Genomic DNA, 20,347 nt, shown 5'->3' with positions numbered 1-20,347 from the left:
TAGGACCTGTATGTCCTATAGTGTTAGCTCTACGGGCAAATGTACGGGGCCATCCCACGAGACCGACACCCACGAGTCATACAGCCCATACATTGAAAAAAGGTCCAGTAGTCATACAGCCCATGAGTGCCACACTATATAGGTGAAAACAGCCCACGAGTTCGACATTACAACACGGGGCTTAATGCGTCGGTCTTGTGGGCCTTGATTGGGCTGTATGATTCGTGGGTGTCGGTCTCATGACGTGCACCCAAATATACTTCCCCAGCCATGTCCAAACACCTCAGAAGTTTAATGGACCCTGAATGTCGTCGTGAATGACGTATTACGGCATATCCAATATGTATCGCCTTAAATGACGTTATGCTTGTAAAACATACCCTTATGGCATCACCAGGGATATATGGTACCAAGTGCAATAGTATACCCTTAATGGTATTTTAAGTAATTATTTCTTATACACCAGTTGGAAAATATCAACAAAACAATACTGTCCTAATTTACAATAAGGAATTCACTTAAATAATCAAAATCAGATTTAATTGTACTTAACAGTGACCTCTATGATTATATTGTACTGCCGAATTTACCTCCCTTAATTTTGAAGATAAATAAGTTGTACTGAGTACAGAGTTTCAGAATTTATAGTGACTGGGATGAGGAATAATGTTTTCAAAACTTATGACAAACTCCAATGAACAAGGATGATGACATGCAGTCTCACCATAAGAATGCACGAGTTGGGGCTCATGGAAGCAGAACAAAAGAAAGAAGGCATGCATAGATTCTATACAGCTGAACTTGTTAAGCAAGCGGTATTGTAATGGAATTACTCTGCTACATTTCTGGTATGTGAGGCTCTTGGACCCCGTTTACAGTGCGGGGCCGGGCTCGGCCGCGGCTCGGCCGCGGCCGAGTCCGGCCTCAATTGCACGGCCGAGCCTCGCAATTTTGTCCGTTTACACTGCTGGGCTCGGCCGCGCTTTTGATTCAAACCTTTCAATATTTTGTCGTAGTGGCGCTCTGCTTGCAAACAAACGCAATTTGGTATTGTCTGGTTTTCAGACCCTTTGCCAAGTCGCCGTTCGGGCAAAGGCCTTTGCCGAAGGAAAAAAAAATCCTTTGCAGGACAAAACCACCTTAAACTATACTAGTTTTCGACGTTGAGGGGGTTAATATCCTGGGGTGGTATTCTGAGGTCGTAATTAAGTCTGTAATTAACTTCGTGATTAAGTCGTGAAGTTAATAGGCCCTTAATCATGGGCAAAATCGGTATTCTGAGGACGTAATTAAGGTATGATTAAGTCCCCTGTAATTATCTTAGGTCCCTCCCATCTAATTGTTATTCCATCCAATCAGACGCGTTGTTAGAAGCCAAAATGATGACTACTAGTATACGCGCAAATATGCCCTCAATGCGCGCTCCTCCACGCCCCCTGTAATTACAACCCAAGAGCTCCGTGCGCACACTCCGGTATTTGATTACAACCCCTCACCTACGCACGCGAAGATCTCAACCTCTTTGCTCACATAAAATGACAAAATTCCCCGAAGATCGGCTTTATTTCTTTTTTTCTCTGAATTCTATGGATACCATGATAACAAGATTCAACCGCTCCTCGGTTACCGAAGACGGTAAGCATCGTTGTACCAGAGAAAACACGATGTAATGCTTGATATCGTAGTAGTTAATGACACTCTTTGGTATCATTAAGTTTTTCATTAACTTTCATACTTAATTACACCCTCAGAATACCGATTCGTAATTAACTCTGTGATTAAGTCCTCTCAGAGGTGCGCGCGCATTGATACGCGCAAACGCGTAGGTCCTTCCCGCCAAAACGCGTAGGTCCTTCCCGCCAAAACGCTTGTTGCTATGGTAGTTAATATACCCCCTACTTAATCATGCTCTCAGAATACCAATTCGGTAATTAAGTGCTAATCAGACACTTAATTAGCTCTCAGAATACGGCCCCTGAATAGCGAAAGATACAGGCAGAGGGTTTGAAAGCCAGCGTGGGGTGGTATTCTGAGGTCGTAATTAAGTCTGTAATTAACTTCGTGATTAAGTCGTGAAGTTAATAGGCCCTTAATCATGGGCAAAATCGGTATTCTGAGGACGTAATTAAGGTATGATTAAGTCCCCTGTAATTATCTTAGGTCCCTCCCATCTAATTGTTATTCCATCCAATCAGACGCGTTGTTAGAAGCCAAAATGATGACTACTAGTATACGCGCAAATATGCCCTCAATGCGCGCTCCTCCACGCCCCCTGTAATTACAACCCAAGAGCTCCGTGCGCACACTCCGGTATTTGATTACAACCCCTCACCTACGCACGCGAAGATCTCAACCTCTTTGCTCATATAAAATGACAAAATTCCTCGAAGATCGGCTATATTGCTTTTTTTCTCTGAATTCTACGGATACCATGATAACAAGATTCAACCGCTCCTCGGTTACCGAAGACGGTAAGCATCGTTGTGGTAGAGAAAACACGATGTAATGCGTGGTATCGGAGTAGTTAATGACACTCTTTGGTATCATTAAGTTTTCCATTAACTTTCATACTTAATTACACCCTCAGAATACCGATTCGTAATTAACTCTGTGATTAAGTCCTCTCAGAGGTGCACGCGCATTGATACGCGCAAACGCGTAGGTCCTTCCCGCCAAAACGCTTGTTGCTATGGTAGGTAATATATCCCCTACTTAATCATGCTCTCAGAATACCAATTCGGTAATTAAGTGCCAAAGAGATTATACCTATAGAGTAAGTAGTCGCCATACGCGTGCGTACAAATAGTGCGTCCAAAATTGAAGAGGGAGCGCACACTCAGCTCCTGGCACTGGATCTAAGTCTACGTTCAAGTCATATCTTCTCATATCATATGTGGAATGATATGTTAATCTTCATTACACATTTTCATTTTCAGAATCACAATGTGGTTAACTATTTAAATATTAGTTTCTACGATGATATCATAATCATTTGAACCATTTGGTAGAGTCCAGACCTTTTTGTTATTCGCAAAATAAACAGTGGGAACTTGGGTGTAGACTAGACAGTACTTGAGCATTATGACGTTTGTTTTGCGTACATTCCCACTCACGCCATAAACTCAAACAACATCAGCACCATTATGACGCTTCAACATGACCATTGTGACGTCACAATAAAACAACGCAAGGTCACTGCGCCGAATATTCAAGTCGAGCGCATTAAGTGCGCTGCCACCTGATTTTACAGGATCCGACGTGCAATGGCGGCTCCCACAACGCAAAATGGCAGCTCCCTCGCGCGGCTGCCTCCCCACTGGACTACGCCCTCTTGTGGTATAATCTCTTTGTTAAGTGCTAATCAGACATTTAATTAGCTCTCAGAATACGGCCCCAGACTAAAATTGGCCGCGCAATTGGCCGCGCATTTGGCCCAGTTTGCGTTTACACCAAGAAGAGGCAGGGCTCGGCCGTGGCTCGGCCGCGGCCGAGACCACCTCCAGAGCGAGGCCAAATGCGTTGGCCTCGCATTTGGCCTTTTGCGCGTTTACACTGAAGCGCACTGTAAACGGGGTCTGAGTCATCAGCACGGTTTTGTTTAAATTTTTCAGATTTTCAGTTTCTCTGCTCAAGGGCCACAATAGATTCCACAATTCTATACATGGAGCTGTTGATTTGTGTACTACACGATGTGAAATTATGAAAATCGTCTGGAATGCCCCTTTAAGGACAATAAGAGATAACCACTTTTTTTTTTTGAATGCCTGCACACCTTTTGTAGGGCTATACGAAACTTTGTGACATTCATGTTATACAGCACATTTTCGTGTTGCCTGTGAACACTTTTGCGCCTGTTTTTCCATAGGTAAATTTAGATGTTGTGGAGGCAAGTGTTGGCACAACAGGATTTGGCATCCTTCTATTTTGTCACAAAGTTTCATGAAAGAACAGATTTTGTGACCTATATAGGCTACTTAGCATGTTTGTTAAAGATGTCACATAGGCTGGGGATAATGCCATACAGAGAATATTCATAGTGCTATAGCTCCTAAAGAGGACAATGCAGGTATAATTTGTGACCCTGCATCACAAAACAAACAAAAAGTCGCCAGACATGGATTTTTAGCTAATGGCAGATTCTGAAAGAACAGACTCTAAGCTTTAAAAATGATGTATAGCTCAATTGATATGGACTCTCCTAACCTATCTAAATATTGGAAAGAAAGCGCACACTCTGGGAAAGTGTGAACTGAGAAAAGAGGCTCTGAAGTGCAGGCGGTCTATTCAAGCGGTTAATCTTGACCAAGCTGTGCTATAGCTGTGCGATGAAAGGGACAAAACACAGGATGTAAACCACCAGAGCAACAACAATGAAGAGATTATCAGATTAAGCTGAAATTAAGCATGTTATAATTTAATCAACACATTCTGTCTATGATTAATGCCAACTTTCAAAGCAGTAGCATCATTCTTTCAAAAGTCATTAGACATGAAAGTGAAGAGTGTGCAAAGGATTTCAAGAAACGAAAACGGGCCTCTAAGACATACCTGATCATTCTACTCTCCTCTAAAAAAGGGTTGTAGAAATAATGCTGAAATCACACTTTTCTATTCCATACATTTTATCATAAGAATGATAACACCTGGGCCCCGTTTTATCAAAAGATAAAATCGATTTTAAATTTCCTTACCACACAGGCTGCCACAGACTTACAGTTGAAATCAATTATATAATCAATTTTAACTCCTCACAAAACAGGGCCCTGATATGCTACACATGTACTTTCTGGGTGGCAACATAATGTGTAAACATGAGATAATTGCAGGCTTTACAGGGCAGATTGTATTGATATTAAAATCACCTCAGTTGGGTTGTTTTTGTGTGTTTGGTATCAAAGATGAGACTAGGGTCAAAACATTTCTGTGTTTATAACGATAATGATAACAATGTCTTATTTATACAGGGTAGCCTCTTCAATGCTGCTACTTCTCTGCCAGAGGGCCCTGCCAATATTATTGCCCCAGCGCTGCCAGGTGCCCATTTATGCGCCTTGGTCGAGAGGGACATGACTGGTAAAAACATCTTGTCCAAGGACGTATATAGAAGCACTGGGTGGGAATCGAACTCTGGTCCTCCGACTGGGAGTCGGGAGTCTTATCCAGTATGCCACAGCGCCCCCAAAACAAAACATAAACCGAAATTCGACATCCTCTCAACCTGGGAGCGAAAATTGATACTTACCTAGCATGCAGGGGTGATAATAATGGCAAAGACCTGAAGATAAACGCTAATACAGACTAGAAATGTCGCTTTGGCGACTGGTATGCCTCCGCCATAATGCATGATTTTTCCAATAGGTCTAGATAGTACATGTGGACAATGTGTGATTACATTTTCACAAAATTGGCAAAATATTGAAATGACAAGTTTGTCACAAATGTCTTGAATGTTCACCTTCCTTGACCTAGGTTTAATTGGATGAATAGGAGAGCATGTATCTAGGGATTTAAGGACTTTAACTTGACTTTGACCCATTCATACATTTAGGCATTGAGTAATTTTCAAGGTACAGGTGTGGAGAAAAAGTGCAATTTCTGAATTGAATAGTAAATTGTTACCATTTTCATCTGGCCCTTGACCCTAAAATTCATAAGATAATCACTTTCAGGTAGAACATGCATAATATCGTCTGTTGAGAATGAGAAGGGTGTTAAGTTATCTTGAACACTATGGGTTTTGTGACAACTTAACGCCCTTATCATTCTCAACTGACGATATGTACTAAGTTTCAAGATAACTTGAGCCACTTCGAGAGATACGGAGGAAAAAGTTAGTTCAGCACTTTCACTTGATCTTTGACCTTTTGACCTTTGAGGCAAAAAAAGAAGAAAAAAAAAAAACTTTCCAGAGAATTTCTATTAGGTTACACATGCATACACCAAGTGTAAAAAAATAATAACCCTGCTGGCATTGCATAAATATGAGGGAAATAGTAAAATTTTGAAGTGTTGCACTTGACCTTTGACCCCTGACCTTTGACCCCATGAACCCTACATTCTCTAGATAATCACTTCCAGTCAGTACATGTATATACTATGTTCCATGAAGATACCTTGAACAATTTTCCAAGGCACGGAGAAAAAAAAGAAGTTTTGATATTTTTACTTGACCTTTTGACCTTTGACCTCATGACCCAAACTTTCACCAGAGAATCTTAATTGGGTAATACATGTATACACTAAGTTTCAAGAAAATATCTTCAGGCATTCAATAGATATGGCGAAAATAGTGAAATTTCATGTATTTGACCCTGACCTTTTGACCTTTGACCTTTGACCTCATGACCCAAACTTTCACCAGAGAATCTTAATTGGGTAATACATGTATACACTAAGTTTCAAGAAAATATCTTCAGGCATTCAGTAGATATGGTGGAAAAAGTGAAATTTTATGTATTTGACCTTGACCTTTTGACCTTTGACCTTGAGCATGTGCACCCAAAAGTTGATAGGCACAACTTCACCCCCTAATACACATACATGCCAAGTTTCATTAGGATACCTCAACAGGTTTTGATAGTTACCTTGTCCACAAAATTCATTACGGACGGACGGAAGGACGGACGGACGGACGGACAACCCGAAAATATAATGCCTCCGGCACCACTTCGTGGCGGAGGCATAAAAAGGCCACCGTAGTTAAACAAGGCCATATCACTAGTTTACACGTAGTTATCATCATTATCACTATTATTATCAATATCATTATAGAACAGTATCGTCATATTAGCCTAGTGATGTCACAGACTCACCATGTTTCATTGACCATTTCCTCCATCTTTTGCAGTGTTTTGCTTTTGTTGGGAACCCCCCCTAAAATTGTGATAGTAAAGTCCATAGAGATCTTTATTCTACCAATGTCAATATCAGATTTAGATGAAACTGCTAACACCACATTCGTTACTTTGCTTTTCATTGTAAACTTGAACAGATGTTGTGTGCAATTTGATTTATCAGCATTAGATGGTAGATGATCAACGTCTGTTTTGTTTTTGTTTTTTTGCCTAAGCTATGTATAATGCAACACAAATCATGCATGTTATCATATAATGCATACCGAATTATACTGTGGATCCGGCAGATCGGTACTCATAAAGGGACATTGCCATCTAGGCCTATATACATGTAAATGATTTGGCAGTATGCTCCGAGTTCTTAGCTGCTATATGAACTTGAAACTTGCCCTATAGAACATTCATTTAAAACGCTCCTCTGTACCAATGTATTAGTTGGCACAAGATTTGATAAGCGATTAGTCCGTGACTTTGTTAAGGTTCCGCACGGGCACAAGTTAAACAGCTTCGCCCCACACAGTCAGGAACCAAAAGATAAGATTTTGTTGTCAACACTACTGTGTTGCCATAGTAACGGCAGTATTTGAACTTACCGCAGCTCCACAGCGGCAGTTTCATTGATGTTAGTCCTCAGAAACCGTTGGATAAAAGCCTCTGGCCATTGGGATTCGTTTCTTCCGCCTTCGCTGGTGTGATTGACTTCGCTTACTGCTAATTCGTTGGCACCATTTTGAGAATAATTCAGAACTGCCTGCCTGGTCGACATTCGATGCACAAAAGGCTCGAACGTGTCCAATTTATTCACATTGCCAGTCCTGCATTGAGAAAATGTACAATTTCGTTCCCTTGTGAATCCAGGCTCATCAGCATGTTTAGTGGTAACTGTCAATGGTGAAAAGTATTTGAAAGGTGGCTTTTCTAGACCCCATTGCTAACTTTCAATGGTGAAGAGTATTTGAATGGGAGCTTTCCAGTGCTGGTCAGCAGTAGCTGTCAATGGTGAAAGGTGAATTAAATGATAGCTTTCCAGTGGGTAGTACATGGTAACTGTCAATGATTAAAAGTATTGGAATGGTAATTTTCCAGTGGTCAGTGGTAACTGTCAATGGTGAAAGTTATTTCAAATGGAGGCATTGGTAGGATTCCATTTGTCAGCGGTAACTCAATGGTGAAAGGTAATTTCAGTAAAGCAGTTCAACGTTTATCATGCTAGAATTTTATAAGTGAAGGCGATAATCAGATGCAATTCAGCTATTTGCAGGGTATAACTCTCTCCTCTTCATCCTTTTCTTCGTCTTCTTCCGTATCTTCCCTTTCTTTGGCAAAGGCGTGAATATAATCGTAACATGTCACAGTAATTTAAAGTCGAAATTCATTCAGAAAGACAGGAGTCTAAGCCATGATTTGATTACTTAAACTTTTTTTTTTGTTGTTGGGGGAGGGGGATCTAGCTAATTTGATAAAAAGTGGTGCCGTGCTGCTGTTCTGATGGTTCATTTCACCACTGGTTCTTTATTGGTGTCTGTTGGATTAGTATTAGAACCCATGAAGACAACACACTTAAAGACAGAGCTCTAGATTAAAGTGATTTGTTTTGTTCTTTGGTTGTTACAATTTGTCCTACTTTTGTCAGTATACATGTTGTAAACATGAATATAAGTATTTAGTATTAGAAAGTACTTGCTTTAGAATCATTGTTATCTCTTTAAGTTTTGAATTCTTTGTGCAATTTAGTCTTTAATTACTGCGAGACATGAATATCTCAAACTAGCCTTTATCTATCTAGAAGACACATGAATATCATTATTGTACACATTATATAATGTGTGATATGATATGTACATGTGTTTCACATAACTATTGCATAATATATATATATATATATATATATATATATATATATATATATTTATACAACACATGTATGGAATCTTGCCATCTGATTGGATGAATGCGGGTCACATGACATTCAGAGGAATCAGCTATCCAACGCTCACTCTCAATGGCAGTGCAATAGTCGACTATTGAACGGTACAAGCGAGCCGGCAGTGCAATAGATCGTAGGACACACTGAACTTGTGTATCGTACACTAGCTAGCTGGCATTGTATACGCGCACCCGTAGGGTTTGCGCTGCATGCGCCAGCCCAGCACGCAACCGGTTCACCACCAGTCCACCATGCGTACTCACGTACGGCCATGCCACTATATACGTTATCATGGCTACGTAACCTATACCTCTTCTCACCCGAGCTTTGTTCTCGTCTCTGATGAGGATCTCAGCGCATTGCTAATCATGAGTGAAGTGCAGCAGCAAATACTAAGAAAGTGGTCTAATACAGTATGCTTTAAATAGTGGTAAGCAAACTCTCCAGCCCTATATATATAGGGTTTAGGTAGACCTTTTTTCAAGACCTACCACAGATCGAGCGAGTGGCAGTACCGTACATTACGTATAGCTATAGTATAGGCATACTAGTAACGTTAGGCGTAGGCTTTCGCATAGTTCTCGACCTACCTATTTAGGGTTAAAGCATATCTATTTTGGTCTAGACTCTAGACCATGCCTAAATATTTCGATATCATGTGTTGTATAAAACAAATATTCAATGTTTATCATTCGTGCGACGGTACCGAATATTACATTCGGTGCAAGTTTAACCGTTCTATTCAACTCCGCTTCGCGTCGTTGAATAGAACGGTTAAACTTGCACGCTCATGTAATATTCGGAACCATCGCACTCATAAACATTGAATATTTGTATATTATATATATATATATATATATATATATATATACATGTATATATGTAATATTTTTTCCCCCACTGGGATATTTATCACTCTACATCAAACATACATACATATTCATGTGTTCATTGAACACATAATACATCATAATATTTCAAATAACATTATAATATTTCAGATAAGATACTTTGAAAAGCAACCAATAAAGTATCGTGACTCAGATCATCATATACATATCAGGAAAACAGGAGTCTAAACAGACGCCATTTTTTCTGAAACACTTGGAAATTGTGATTATTTCTAGCAATAAATTTTTCTTTATCATAATATTCCCTTATACTATCTTTACATAAATAAAAACAAGGTATTAGTTTTTTTATTTCACAAACATAAATTTCATATCTCACAAGCAAAGTAATACAATTCAAAGAAGAATTGTTGATACCCACAAAACCAAATGATTTATTTTCCGTCGTAAATGTTATTTCTAACCCCGCGTTAGCATTAATCCATTCTCTTACTTCAACTCACAATCTATCAACATAATTGATTGACACTCACTCAAAATATGTATGAAAGTCTCAACATACACATTACAAAATAAACATTCTTTTCTTTCAACCAACCCCATTCTATTCAACATCTTTATTTGTATATAAAATTTTATTAACTATTGTAAACTGAAGCCATCGTAAATTAACATCCGCCGTGCTCTTGAACGGGGCCGACGAAAAAAGATTGTCATTTCTTTCCCTCAAGTTGTATTAATTGTTGCCATTTTAAAAATCCTTTACGTTGATATGCATGCCCTCTATTCTTTAACAAAACAGCATAGATATGTGAACATCCTTTACGTTGTTAAATAACATTATATATATATAATATGTCTAGAAATCTAAATCTTGAAAACTAAAGGAAATAGATGAAAACTTTTTTTTTTCAAATTTATTTCTTTTTTTAATATTTATGCTGCAACTGAACGACCTTAACATTCTTAGAAATTGTATTTACATTATGTTTCATCAAAAACTGTCATTAAAGCAGCACTTCAGTAATCAACAAGCACAAAAATGATACAACTATTCTCCTGTATATTAAAAAAGAATGCGATAAGAGATAAATGGTGAGTGGTAAGCCAATGGTATACCAGTGGTATACCCTTCATGGATGCTGAATGGTAAGTCAATGGTATACGAATGGTGTCCACCTCCTCGGTAACTGGTGAGTGATACGCTAAAGGTAAATGTTGAATGGTAAACTCAAGCGGTGTGATAAAGGGTAGACCAATGGTAGCCTAATTATGAGTGGTGTGCTGAATGGTAAGTTAAATGGTAAAACGAAGGGTAGACCTTAAGTGTTAGTTCTGAAGGGTGAATGGTAAATGAATGGTGGATGGTAAATGGAGGGTATGCCGAATGATACTGTGAGTGGTCAGTGGTATGCAAATTAGATGTTCCAATAATCTAAATTAGTTTGAAGGGTAGTTCCGAATGGTGAATAGTATATGAAGTGTAAAAGGTAAATGAATGGTAGGGTAAATGGTATACTGAATGGTAATTTGTAAATGGTAAGTGGCAACCAAAATGTTTCAAGTGGTAGATATTGTTTGTTTGTTTGTTTTTATTTCCGAAACAATAAAATCATATACAAGATAAACTGTGTTGAACATGACATAACTAAAACATGAATCAAGATTGAAGTATCAAAATACAATGAAAACAAGTTGACATGTGACAATGATGATAACATGTAACGGTGGATAGCCCATTTCAGATCTATCAACATGATAGATCTGTTCTTCCATGGGGTCCAAGATTTATAAACATATAATAACTAACATGTCTTTAATTCATACCAAACATAATATCTAAAATTATATCACAAAACAATCCCTCAAACACCCCCTCCCTCCCCCCCCCCCCCGACTCATCTTAGATCTCTGGTGACATATAGGGTAATATACATGTAAATACATACAACATATATTCATCAATTCATTTTCAATAATTCTACTATTTTACGGTTCAAAATCTACATATACAATTTTTGATTTCTCTATTGAAATCAGTAAGGCTGCTGGACTGTCTAATAGATTGTACAATGTATACTACCACGATATAAAAATGTACGTTTGCAATTTTGAGAATTAGGCTTCGGTAAAATCAATTTCTCACATTGTCTTAAAGAGTAACCGATTTCTTTGTAAATAAATTTATCACGTAAATAAGTAGGTGCCATTTCATGAAAAATTTTGTACATCATCAAATAAATGCTGCTACTTTGTAAAGTTTCCCACTTCAGATTATCATGAATTTCACTTATTGATTTATGTTCAGACGACTTTACTTTGAGTATTAAACTGCCTGCTCTGTTTTGTAGTTTCTGTAACGTTTCTACATGGGATTTTGCTGCTGAGTGCCAGATCATATCACCATAATCAAAATGTGGTAAAATTACGGAATTATACAGTAATTTCATAGTTGATTCGTTGACGAATCCTCTCACTCTGCCCAAAAAAACTTATCATCTTACTAATCTTTTTACACAATTGCCCAATATGTAAGTCCCATTTTAACTGCGAATCAATGATAATGCCTAGATACTTGAAACTTTCAACTTGAGATATAAATTTGTTCTTTATTCTTAAGTTGAGTGTACTATGTTTATGAAGCATATGTTTTGTGCCGATTAACATAGAGACAGTTTTTGAACAGTTTACTTTCAACTTATTATAATTCATCCACACGCTTAATTTCTGTAATTCTTCATTAAGTACATGTTCTATTATTTTCGGATCTCTATTTGAATAGTAGATGACAGTGTCGTCTGCATAAAAATGTTTCGAACATTTATCGAATAGTTTGGCAAATCGTTTATGAATAACAAAAACAATATCGGACCAAGTATAGATCCTTGTGGTACCCCATGAGTCATCGGTAATTCTGATGATAACGTACCGTTAACTGCAGTTCTTATATGTCTGCCCTTTAAATACTGTAGCTATGAAACCAGTCTGAGGTTTTACCCTTAAGTCCTAGGGTAGAAGCAAGCTTCTCCAGTAGAATGTCAATGTCAACCAGATCAAAAGCCTTTTGGAGGTCAACAAAAACAGCTCCAGTGTACATGCCATGGTCAAGTGACATAAGCCAATCATCTGTTACCTTAATTACAGCAGTGCTTGTCGAGTGCAATTTTCGAAATCCAGACTGATGGTGAGTGATAATGTCATTGTCTAACACAAATCGGATCAGTTGACGTTGGACGATTTTTTCTAAGAGTTTCGAGACGCATGGTAAGAGAGAAATAGGTCTATAGTTATCGGGATCGGATTTATCTCCCTTTTTAAACAATGGTGTGATCTTTGTTATTTTCCATCGCTTCGGAACTCGTCCCTCACGAATCGATCTATTGATAATGTACGTTATACCTTTAACAAGCTCCAAGCCACATGATTTCAAAACATAAGAACTTATACCATCAATGCCTGCTGACTTTTTGTTTGCAAGAGCAGAAATTTCTTTAAATACATCTCTTTCCCTCAGTGGACTTAATACAAATGAGTTTCCATTTCTATTCATACAATTTAGTGGGATATCTTGCGATTCGTTTTCCTCAAAAAGAACAGAGTTGGCAACATTTGAGAAGTGACTGTTAAATTCCTCAGCTATAGTTTTTCCATCTCCAACAATATGAACCATTTCTGAAGACTTAGTAGGCATGAATAATTTGAGGATGTTCCAAGATTGCCCACGACCTTGACTGTCACATATTTTTTCAAGGTAATATTTCTTTTTTGCTTTTTTTTTTATTTCCAACGTAACTTTATTTCGTATTTTCTTATATTCTCTCCAGTCTTCGACCCTGCTGTGCAATTTCGCATTCTTTTTCGATTTATCCCGTTTCTTCATCAATTCAAAAATAACCTCATTAATCCATGGAGAGTGTTTCTTCTTTACTCTCTTGACTCTGATTGGCATACTCTTATCTACAACTTCCATAACCAATTTCTCCCATTGAGACACTGCATCATCTAAACAGCCACATTCTTCTACTTCATACCAATTCTGTGACCGCATTTCATCTTTAAATGCATTAATATCAACACCAGAAGTTTTTCTAAACGTGATCACATTTGCATAATTATTTGTATTGTTCATCTGCTTTACTTTCCATGAGAGATAGCTCAGAGAATGATCACTGAATCCCACGTCATGTATACCCCAAGATATTACCTTATCACGTTGACCACACAACATATGATCTATGAGAGACCGTGAATCAGGAGATATACGCGTATATTCACATGTATTAATTTGATGAAGATCATGAATTTCATTTATCTCACAATACCTTCGGCAATCAGTACTTAATGATTGTTGCATAATGTTAAGATTGATGTCTCCCATCAAAATCACAGGTGTTCCGAACCCTTCAATAAAAACCAACATATCTTCGTACACAGAGAGAATATTGCATTTTGAATTAGGAGGTCTGTACCAGTTCGCAAAAAGTAGGGGTGTACATTTTGTAACATCAACCAATAACAGTATCGCCTCCAACTCATTAATGGAGGGATCTGATACTTCTTTGTAATTCAAGCTTTCATGAATGTATACAGCAACACCACCGCCTTGCCAATTACGATCTTTCCGAATCAATCTATAATGGTCAACTTTAATTTCCGAAGAATGAATACTTTCATCATGCCGACTTTCATTTATAGCAAATATATGAATGTTATTACTGCAAAGTATAGCTTTAATCTCATCAAAATTCTTCATTAAACTCACAACATTTAAATGTGCACAATTTAGCCCATTCTGACTCATATGCGAAATTTTTAAACTTTCATTCTTTACACTTTCTGAATTATCCCTTTTCTGATTACATGCACTTGCAGTTTTCTTTTCATATTCATGATATTTTTCACCGTAAAACGGCATACGCCTCATAGTACATTTACGACATTCCCAGCCTACAAACTGCTCTGTTACATCATTGTACAGCTTCTCTGCGATACCATTACATGAGATATGAACCCATTTCTTACACTGCGTACATTTCAAACCTTTTTGATTTACCCTTACTGACTTGTTACATAAACCACATAAAAAATCTTTACCCATAAATTCAACTGAATTACAACACACCTAGATTATAACTTCGAAAAAAAAAATCAATCGATTTAAAAGTTAAAACAACAGAAAAGTGCCGCCGGTGGGAAGAATTATAATGACAACAAGCATCCTCATTGTTCATCTGGTCTGACGTGATTTTTATTTTTTTTTTAAAAGCTTTACAACTTTTGCGCGTCCTGGAGAGAGGTCACGTGCTTCCTTTCACTTTTCCAAACAATGGTAACATATACTCTGCCGTCTTGAGACCACGCAGCAGAGACGTTTTTGGATTGTCTGGCTGTTTTGAGAATTCTGTAGTTTGATGCTGTGAGATCCTCTGCAATAGAGATTCCCGATTGTTTGAGTTTGCGCCTAGCTTTCATGACGACTTGCCGTGCACGGTACGTTGCGAATTTGACAATGATAGGCCGATGATACAGCTTGCTGTCCGCCTTGGAAGAAGACGAGGCTTCACTCACGCGCGACGACGATGACGATGATGACGTCGATGTCGCTGGATTTGTGAGTGCGCTCGTTGACGCTCTGCTTTTTTGTGGGCATGCGATCGCTCTGAGGTTCGATGGGGTCCTGTTCTATGACTTCTGTCGATGTCATTAATGTCGATTTCGATACCGAGCTTTTCTTTGGCGAGCTTGAGGACAATATCGTCAGTATTCTCACCCCTGACTTCCGGGATTCCAAATACCCTCAAACAGTTTCTTCTCGAATATTGCTCCGATTCTTTCGCTTTGTTTTCCAGTGATTGTATTTGCTCTCTTTGTTCAAGTACTTTTCTCTCCAATTCGTCTATTTTCTTTGACTTTTGGTCATTGCAAACTTCTAGAGAAAGTATTCTGGATTCGTTGAGCTCAATCTGCGTCGTCATCATGGAGACTTCCTGCCTGATTTCCTTCATTTCTTCGCGCACTGCTTGTTTGACTGCGTCTTTTACGGCAGCGAGAAATTCATCATTTTGAGAGAAATCTGTCATGGCGGCATTCATCGGCTTGTCGTTTGACACTTGGTTTTGACTATGCGACTGCCTTGTCTGTATGTGGACATTTGAACAGATTTCAAATTGTAGGGTCAATGAATAGTATTCCATTCAATTGATGTAATGTTATGAGAGATCTGGGACAGTACTATGATCTTCAGACGTACATGACGTACAGCTTTAAAAAGGGGACCTCCGGAAGATTTCCAGACTTTTACATTTGAACAATTATAAATAAGTTATACTGAGTACAGAGATTCAGAATTTTAAGTGACTGGGATGAGGAATAATAATGTTTTCAAAATTTATGACAAACTGCAATGAACAAGGATGATGACATGCAGCCTCACCACAAGAATGCATGAGTTGGGGCTCATGGAAGCAGAACAAAAAAAGAAGGCATGCATAGATTCTATACAGCTGAACTTGTTAAGCAAGCGGTCTTGTAATGGAATTACTTAACTATGTCACAGCCCACTCGCTGTAAGTAGCGACAGGTCTGTACCGTCATGACCCGCAACACGAAGAGAGTTCAGCGATCGCATGCGATCGCTTTGAATTTTGATACTTTAGATCATTTTTTGTCACCTCAAACTCATCTAATAGAAATCTTTATTCATGAGACTTCATACCTGTGCTATCAATATTGAAATGCACTTACAACTTACCGAAAATGATGATTATTTGCGGCATGTGCGAACCGTACATCTGATAATCGGCAGTTCACTCGACTTGAATTCACGCTGTCAACCGTGCGTGCTGCTACCAAAGAGCGCACGCATTCAATAGATCGCTGCACTTCGAGCCACGCACGCGCCCGCATAACGTCGGTCGCATTACGAACCGGCGAATGTTCGAATTTGGGTCAATTTTTCAAAATTCACTTTTTTCCATTTTTTGAATGTCCATACCAAACTCTACCTATCCCCAAAATATCAAATCGCAAAATTCACGAAAACATGTATTTTTGGTAGTGACGAATTTTCAAAATGTCCAAATGCTGCAATTTGTGACATTACGAACCGGCAAATGTTCGTATTCGCCGGTTCGTAAAATCCCTGTTCAGACGGAACACACGTGAGGTATGTGGGGCGAATCGAGGAGCTTGCGAGGCCGCGAGCGAGGGCTCGTCATCATTATCAGTCCCATGCACTCGGAATTGTGCTGGTATGTAACTACTAGGTGCATTTTGTTGCTCATTTGTTATTTAATCTTCTGTTTAAAAACAAAAGTAATGATAATCGGGGCAGGTTAATGTGTAATCATAAAATATTACATCAGAGAAGTAGAATTGCTCGACATTATCATGTAAAAGTAGCTTTCCTGTGTATTTCATTTCCTTGTAGATCCTACACAGTCGTAGTCGTACACCTAGCCACCATTTTTGTCGAAGGGGATCCTTGATTATTCTTGGTCAGAGATAAAGCAATCCTCCCATACAACCCGGATGCATTGTTTTTTAAACTAAAGCATAGTAGAATCTATAAACTGAAAAAAAAATATCGTGTAGCAATTGCAAATACCCAGGTAGAACTGAAAATAGGCCCAAAGTAATAAATAATTACCATTGTTTTCAAAGATTCATGTTGTTGCATTGAAAAAAAAAGTATTTAGGCCCTAAGTAAGAATGAAATTGCATGATGAGACTGTTCAGCGTCAGTGTTAAGTCAGTTATAGTTACATATAGCTTCCTTAAGCATGCAAGAATAGCTGCTCTGGCCTTTACTGTCTAACTAAAATCCTGCATAAACGGTAAATTTATAGGCTAGATCGAGGTTGTATTCACCGGTATGTTACTTATTTTGATTACTGGGACAGATATCAATGAACTTTCAGAAAAATTAAACGAAGTTGATTACCGGTACCGGTACTCACAGTTTTTTTTTAACACTCGTGTACCGGTACAAGTATAAGCCTATATCCAGGGATTTTTATTCTATATAAGTTACCGCGGTATCCTATTTGTGCCCTGATAACACTGACATGATTTTCCTTATTTATATCTTGGGGATAATTCTAGGAGCAGCAGGCCACTACAAGCAGGAGCCGAGTCCCCACAAACAAAGGCAGCACCGCTATCATTACAACTGTAGCAGCTAGCATCCCAGGAACATCAGCAGCACCTCTCGGCGCAGGAGCAGCATTAGCAGAGCCTGTAAAGTGCAACTGTAGCAGCTGAACTTCTCCATACAATTGTAGTCGCGAAGCCTCTATGTACCGTACTACAGTAGGCCTACCGACAGTACTATTGCAACAGAGCGTCTACGTATGCTACCGTAAAACTCTACATTTGTAGCAGCATGATCCTAACTTTCAACTGTAGCAGCTGAGCCTTTCAGACTGTAGCAGCAGAGCCTCTACGTACAACCGCAGAGAGTAGTGGTGATGAGGATGTTTTTCCTTCTGCCTATAATGGTAAGTTTGATTCGTAACAAGTGATTATGGTACCGGTACTTGTGGACCATAAAGTGTACCGGGAACCAGGTATTCACAAACATTTCTCAGTTGACGGTGATTGGAATAGGTCATTTATTACTTTCAGTGGAATAGATGATTGAACAATACCATGTCATTTGACAGAAATCACTGTTTTGATATCTGGAATGTAATGTAGTCATACCTTTTCTGTAATGTTGATCTTATCTAACTCTACTGTCAAGTATCTTATGCAGATATTAACCTGGTGAGGACAGGCTCATGTTGATATTACAAGCTCTTCCCTAGGCACCTGCTTGAGCATACTTGGGGGAAGTTTCTAATGGCCTTACTGTAATTATTTCATACATGTATATCAATGTTGACTGCTACTCAATGTATTAAAAGAGAAAAAAGCAAGCACTAACACTTCTGTGTATAAGATTGTTAGGTTTTTATGTGAAAGACATCACATTTCTAATCAAAGAATGTGTAGCAGTTATCATTATTTACCTTTGCCAACCCCAAGGTGTAAAAGCTCGACCAATAGCACCTGAATTACTATGCCCTTCAGAGATCAGCAGACTTTGATGACAATTTTTTTTTTTGCATTTCAAATAGGTATGCTGGCTGTAGCTATTTTCATTTTGTCTCACAAAATGTCGTAGGTGATTGCCTGTAAAGAATTTCCTTATCTTACTTTGTTTTTTCTTCTGAAATTGTGCTTTAGCTCTAAGAAATACTCTTCTTCACATTTTTCAAACCTGCAGGTACTTGTAATGTTTTATCACATAGTGTATGACACAACTGTCAAATTTCTCACTGAAATTGTCCATACAATTTTTTGTGTTTTTGAACCACCGTAGGCATAGATGTTCTTGTCAAGTGGAAGAGGGATGGTTCTATGAATCCTGTCAGCTCAAGTGACCTCTATCATGCTCAACGGACCAAACCGAAACAAGGTTCCTGCGTACATATGAGAAGTGAAAATGGCTGGTGGAAAGGGAGGGTGCTTCAAGTCTTCAACATGCCCATGGATGGACGTAGGATGTCAGATGACGAGGGCATTCCTCTTTCTGCCTGAGGTAATTTGAATACATAGTTACTGATTTGTTCTACATCAATAAGTTTATCAAGATACATTATGTCTTTTTTCATTTTAAAATGATGTAGAGATTTTTATGCATAGTATCATGTAGGTACAATGTACTTTCATTGCATTACCATTTCAATATAAATGTTCAATTCTGTGTAATGAATAAAACAAATGTCGTAATTGCAGTTTGCAATGACTGTAGGATGCTGAAGACTGTTAGCTTTCCACTTCCTTTCTTTAAAAGTCTGATATTGATTATTACTTACAATTCATCATGTCCACGTCTCTTCTCAGTCCCAAAACAAAATCAATTACTGATAATTTGCTTTATGTGCATGTAATACACTGTAGATTCTAGTGTCCATGATAGATGTTTGCAAGTATATCTAGTATAAATCTTGTTGATTCTACCCTCAGGATGGTCACATAATTTTTTTCATTGATGCATTGTTTACAACTTCCCCAGCAGTATCGTTACTTGCGACAGCAGTAGCAGAGCCTCAACGTCGATTTGTGACAGCTGAATCCCCAGAAACATCAGCAGCACCGCTTGAAGCAGCAGCAGCAGCAGCAGCAGCAGCGGAGCCTGTACATACAGCCCTAGCAGCTGAGCCTCTAAGTACGACAACAGTGGTAGAGCCTCTACTTACAACTGTAGCAACTGAGCCTCTACTTACCACTGTAGCAGCAGAGCCTCTACTTGCAACTTTAGCATCTGCACTTCCAGAAACATTAGCAACACTGCTAGAAGCAGCAGCAGCAACAGTTCAAGCAGAGCCTCTACAAACAACTGTGGTGTCCGCATTCTAAGAAACAACGCAGCAATGTTACCTTTGAAACTGAAGGTAATTCAACTGGAGTTGAGAAGTTCAGGGCATTGTATAACTGTTGTTTGTATGTCTTGCATTATCTGTCTGTGTGGTGCAAATTCCTAAAAAAGCAATTATGAGCCAAAACTTAATTTTCCGATAACAAATGTAAAATAATTTAAACATGTGATAAATACTTTGATTATCTTTTTTTTTCTTTTATCCTTCACTCTTGTAAGAAAAAGTTTGTGGCAGGCAACCTGTAAAATTTAAAGAAAATAGTTTGTTTTCTGCAAAGAATAGTTTAAAAAA

At 38.5% G+C, this 20,347-nt stretch overlaps 1 protein-coding gene and 1 long non-coding RNA gene across 3 annotated transcripts in view; one reads left to right on the top strand and one right to left on the bottom strand.

Annotated features, from left to right (window-relative positions):
- Window positions 1-15,336, bottom strand: part of LOC140240237 (alpha-2,8-sialyltransferase 8B-like) — a 31,518-nt gene extending 16,182 nt beyond the window's left edge. Inside the window, exon 1 of the mRNA XM_072320026.1 lies at window positions 15,197-15,336. Coding sequence (XP_072176127.1) covers window positions 15,197-15,336 — 140 coding nt within the window. The remainder of the gene's footprint in view (window positions 1-15,196) is intronic.
- A 2,285-nt stretch (window positions 15,337-17,621) lies between these two features.
- On the top strand, window positions 17,622-19,935 carry LOC140240136 (uncharacterized). 2 transcript variants are annotated; one of them, XR_011902017.1, is made up of 3 exons: window positions 17,622-18,130; window positions 18,997-19,215; window positions 19,696-19,935. It is a non-coding gene; the product is annotated as an uncharacterized lncRNA (long non-coding RNA). The 2 variants fall into 2 exon arrangements; XR_011902018.1 differs by having other exon boundaries at window positions 19,693-19,935.
- The last annotated feature ends 412 nt before the right edge of the window (window positions 19,936-20,347 follow it).

Source organism: Diadema setosum, chromosome 16, assembly GCF_964275005.1.
Source record: "Diadema setosum chromosome 16, eeDiaSeto1, whole genome shotgun sequence".
NCBI lineage: Eukaryota > Metazoa > Echinodermata > Echinoidea > Diadematoida > Diadematidae > Diadema > Diadema setosum.
The sequence above is the reverse complement of the archived record's forward strand: the minus strand, read 5'-3'. Positions and strand labels throughout refer to the sequence as shown.